General features: G+C 47.9%; 1 protein-coding gene across 1 annotated transcript; it reads right to left on the bottom strand.

The window, feature by feature from the left end:
* Window positions 1-52: 52 nt before the first annotated feature.
* Window positions 53-3,005, bottom strand: LOC119292772. The gene is made up of 6 exons (XM_037571482.1): window positions 2,184-3,005; window positions 1,917-2,075; window positions 1,675-1,803; window positions 1,319-1,562; window positions 501-1,214; window positions 53-405 (listed from the first exon to the last, which is right to left on the bottom strand). Exons 1-6 carry the CDS (start codon window positions 3,003-3,005, stop codon window positions 53-55), a joined length of 2,421 nt encoding a protein of 806 aa, XP_037427379.1.
* Window positions 3,006-3,791: the final 786 nt, after the last annotated feature.

Below are 3,791 nucleotides of genomic sequence, written 5' to 3'. Positions count from 1 at the left end.
TCACTTGGAAAAAAGTGTAGTAGTCAGTGAATAACCGTGTTTTAGCCAACACTTACTTGCTTAGCACTGCTCCGTCCATCTGGGAGAATGTTAGATACAAATGTGTTGCATCTCCTGAAGCCCTCTCGGACAAACGATATTGCATGACAAACGGCGATCGGCCGGCAGGCCCAGGGGCAACTCTCCTTTTGGGTGGTGGTGCGGGTAGTGATATTTCCTCAACCGGTTTGTTCAGGTTTACACAGTCTGCCTCTACTTCCTCTCTGAAGTCCAAAAGGCCAGTGGCTACAGACCTAGTGCAACTAACCGGTGACACGTGTGCCACCACACGGTGTTCTTGTGTGGGATGTATAGTTGCGCTCCCTATGTGAAAGGGGGTTGATGGTGTCACCTGGTCTGCAGACCCTGTTTTATAGAGACAAAAAAACTCTGTTATTCATAATACGAAGACCCCGAAAATAGAGTTGTGTGTTATGCTGCGAAGAGGGAATGCTGTTTACCAGGAGTTTTAGTGGAGAATTCACCAGCGCCGAACAGGTCTTTCCGCGTGATGCCCTTTATGGAACCAATGCTCAACGAGGTAGGTTCTTTTGCTTTATTGCAAGGAGGTGTGAAGACGCCCAGGTCAAATGACGGCGTCTCCTCGATAAGTGGGTGTCCAGACGGGTAGTTCCATTGACGCCTGTTGTCGAAGTTGGGGTCTTGAGCACAACAAACAGAGTATGTTGCTGCACCATCCTCGACATCTTTTGCGCCAGATGATTGACCTCTACTTGCAAGTTCCAGGATGGAATCCCTGGTTGCAGTGGAACCGTCAACAATCTGCTTGCCTGACCTGCTGTACCTCTCTGCTTCTCTTATCAAGCTGTCTAGTGCGATGTTGACGACAGGCGAGCTGTCTTCCGGGTTGCCATCTTCCAGGGCAGAAGTTGAACGTATTGCTGTAGGGTGTGATAAACAATCATTCACATTATCTTCACTGTCTGTGATGTCCATGACGCCTGATGGCCCGCACTCAAATGTTACCTTCTTCGGTTTCTTTGCTATCCTTTTGAACCGCCTAGGAGTCACCTCGACAACGTCCGGTGATGAGTTTGTGTTGCCCTGACACCCGCCGCTCGCTGGAGGTGTTGGTTTGGCATTGCAAGGCGTTGACACAGCGAGATCTGGTATTGGGGATGCGTTGCGGCAATTACCAGAATCAACATCGACACCTGAAAAATGGGCATCATGTGCCAAAACTTAGGTCACCACAGGGGCAACGATTTTTTTTTCTGTGGACGTCGTATAAAAAAACGCAAATAATTGCATTTGTTACCTGATGCACCCCTTCGCATCCTTATCGCAGCATGTTGCCTCTCGAAGTTTTTGAAGAACGAAAAGAATTCATCCCTCATTCTTTTGGCCTCCTTCTTTATTTTTTGTTGGGCAGAGTTTTCCAAGGTATTTAGTGCACTGAAATGACGGTGGTTCTCCTCTTCTTTGTTCCTTGCAGTGGAAATTAGAACCTCCTCACAACGGGCTGTGAACTTTGATATTTTGTCTAAGACGAGGTAAGAAGCCTGCTCAATAAAACAAAAAGGAGGTAATGAGTTATATGCCAATTTTTTGGTTTTTGTCGATCCTCAATTTGCGTATGCAGTGCAAGTTCCTTTCATGTTACAATGTATATACCTCCTTAATGTCTAACGAACCACGATTTGATGGAACAGAGCTTCGAGAGTCACGACCGGCTGATGTGCTTGCTGCTCGTTGCCTTGTTATAGGGTTTCTGTGATAACAGACATCTGCTGCTGGTCTTGGCTGTTTGTATCGGGAAGATTTTAGTGGGTGATTGTCATAGGAAAACGCTGCATATATGAAGGAGATGACGCAAAATTTGTGTGGGGGGAGAGGTGGAGGGGGATAACCCTTACCAGGAGTCTGCCATAGATGACTGGGTAATCTCCCTTGCGCGACTTGATGTCCTTTTCAATTATTGATCTGATAGCTGCGTAGCTGTACGCCTTCACTCTTGGGCGCGCGGTGTGGTCGATGTTCTGCTCTCCAACGTCAAGATTGTCAATATAGAACACCTGTGGAAAGCGAGTTCGGTCAAAGGTAAGGTCAAAAAACGGCATCCGTGTTAGAAAGAACACACAAAAAAATGCTGGCGTTGCCCTTGGATTTTTGTGAAGTCTTACCTGTACAAATGGGAGGCAACCTGATAGATTAGACTTCAGACGCCCTCCTAGAAGGTCTGCCTTCACCCTCTTCGCCGCAACTAACAGCTCTTCCCTTGTATATCGGCACCAGTTGTGCATATGTATGAGCTCTGCCGTTGCCAGCGCGCCCCAATAATCAGTACAGAAGTAGTCGTTCTTCATTGTTGGAGCGAGGAGGTATGTGCATGCGCATATGACCAGCCCCACTTTGAACCTGTTCTTCTCGTGTGTCGTCACAGGACGCCCGTATGTCTGCTTCACAGCTTCAACGATTGGCAGTATGCTGTGCTCTCCTGGACCAATTCCAAACATCTCTCTTATCTGTGTCACCACTGCCTCCGGAACAGCGTGGTCTGGAGGGCGAATAGGAGCAGTTCCACATGGTATGCCGATGACCAGTTTGACATCTTCATCGAAAAATTGCATGTCGCGTTTGTGATCAATTGTAATTGAACTTGCCTCCTCATCGATGTGGCTTAGGATAGACATCAAGAAATGCCTATCCGTCCTTGTTATCTTTGGTAGCTCTAGCAGCCCCCCAAACTCCATCTCGGCTACATACTGTCGTTTCTCCTCATCAAATGAGGAAATCAGGTCGTGCAACTTCTTCACGCTGCACCTTGACCCGATTGAGGGTGCTTTTCCATTGACCTGGATCTGATCTTCCTCGTCCGAATCAGACTCGGCGACCGCGCCTCCTGCAGGAAAACCAATCCCCTCTTCATCTTCTGATTCAGATGGAACGTCATCAATCTGTCGGAGCGTGCTAGGTCCCGAAGCAGGGACCCCGTAGCCGTCCATCCTGTGACAAACGAAAATGGCAAGAGAAAAGTTAATTTTCGGATTTCCCGACAGCTAAATTACACAAATACACAGTTGCCATTCTCTAGATAGAGAAATGAAGGTGGTGCTCAGAAGTTCATGCCTAGAGAAGTAAAATGCTCTTGCTAAGAAAAAAAAGATTAAATCATAATCGTTTTGCGTGAGGAAGCGACTGTTTTTTTTTTCAGATTACTACTTGCTAGATTTCTTACTATCTTGTTGGCAAAAAAAAGATCTAAAAAAATCATATTTAGAGCTCCTAGAGTTGTCATCTGCAAAATCCGTTCGTCCAAAAAAAGGCCAGATTTCCACACAAAGTATTTTATTTACATTTTTTTTGCTAGCTTGCATCATACATGTACCTAATCTAGCTGCTTCCTAGAACTAGATAAGATAGCAATTGCAATTAACGCGTTGAATGCAGAGACAAAGAAGAAAACACAGTGTCAGGCAGTGAAGAAAAAAACAGAGTCAGAAGCAGAGAATGAAAAAACAGCCTCAGTGGGTGGCCGGTTATCCCGGTTTCGGCTGCTGGATGGCAGCCCCGCAAACGGATCAGCCGGAGTCCTCCCTAGCTGATTCGAGGCTCAGGCGAGCGATGGACGACGGCGGGAGCGGCGAGCTGCAGAGGGCCTGGGATGAGCTCCCCGACAGCTCGCCTCGCTCAGACCATCGGCGCGCCCATGGTTGACGGCGTGCGGCAGGGACGCGGCGTCCGTGGTCGTCCGCGTGCGGCAGGGATGCGGCGTCTGTGGTCGTCGGCGT

Source organism: Triticum dicoccoides, chromosome 4B (genome assembly GCF_002162155.2).
Source record: "Triticum dicoccoides isolate Atlit2015 ecotype Zavitan chromosome 4B, WEW_v2.0, whole genome shotgun sequence".
NCBI classification, from domain to species: domain Eukaryota; kingdom Viridiplantae; phylum Streptophyta; class Magnoliopsida; order Poales; family Poaceae; genus Triticum; species Triticum dicoccoides.
This window is presented reverse-complemented; position numbering and strand designations above follow the sequence as displayed.

Coding starts and splice junctions, on each gene's coding strand:
- LOC119292772 (XM_037571482.1), bottom strand. CDS start 3,005: ATGGACGGCTACGGGGTCCCTGCTTCGGGACCTAGCACGCTCCGACAG. Junction 2,076..2,183: donor GTTGCCTCCCATTTGTACAG/GTAAGACTTCAC, acceptor CGCTTTCCACAG/GTGTTCTATATTGACAATCT. Junction 406..500: donor ATTCTCCACTAAAACTCCTG/GTAAACAGCATT, acceptor TCTATAAAACAG/GGTCTGCAGACCAGGTGACA.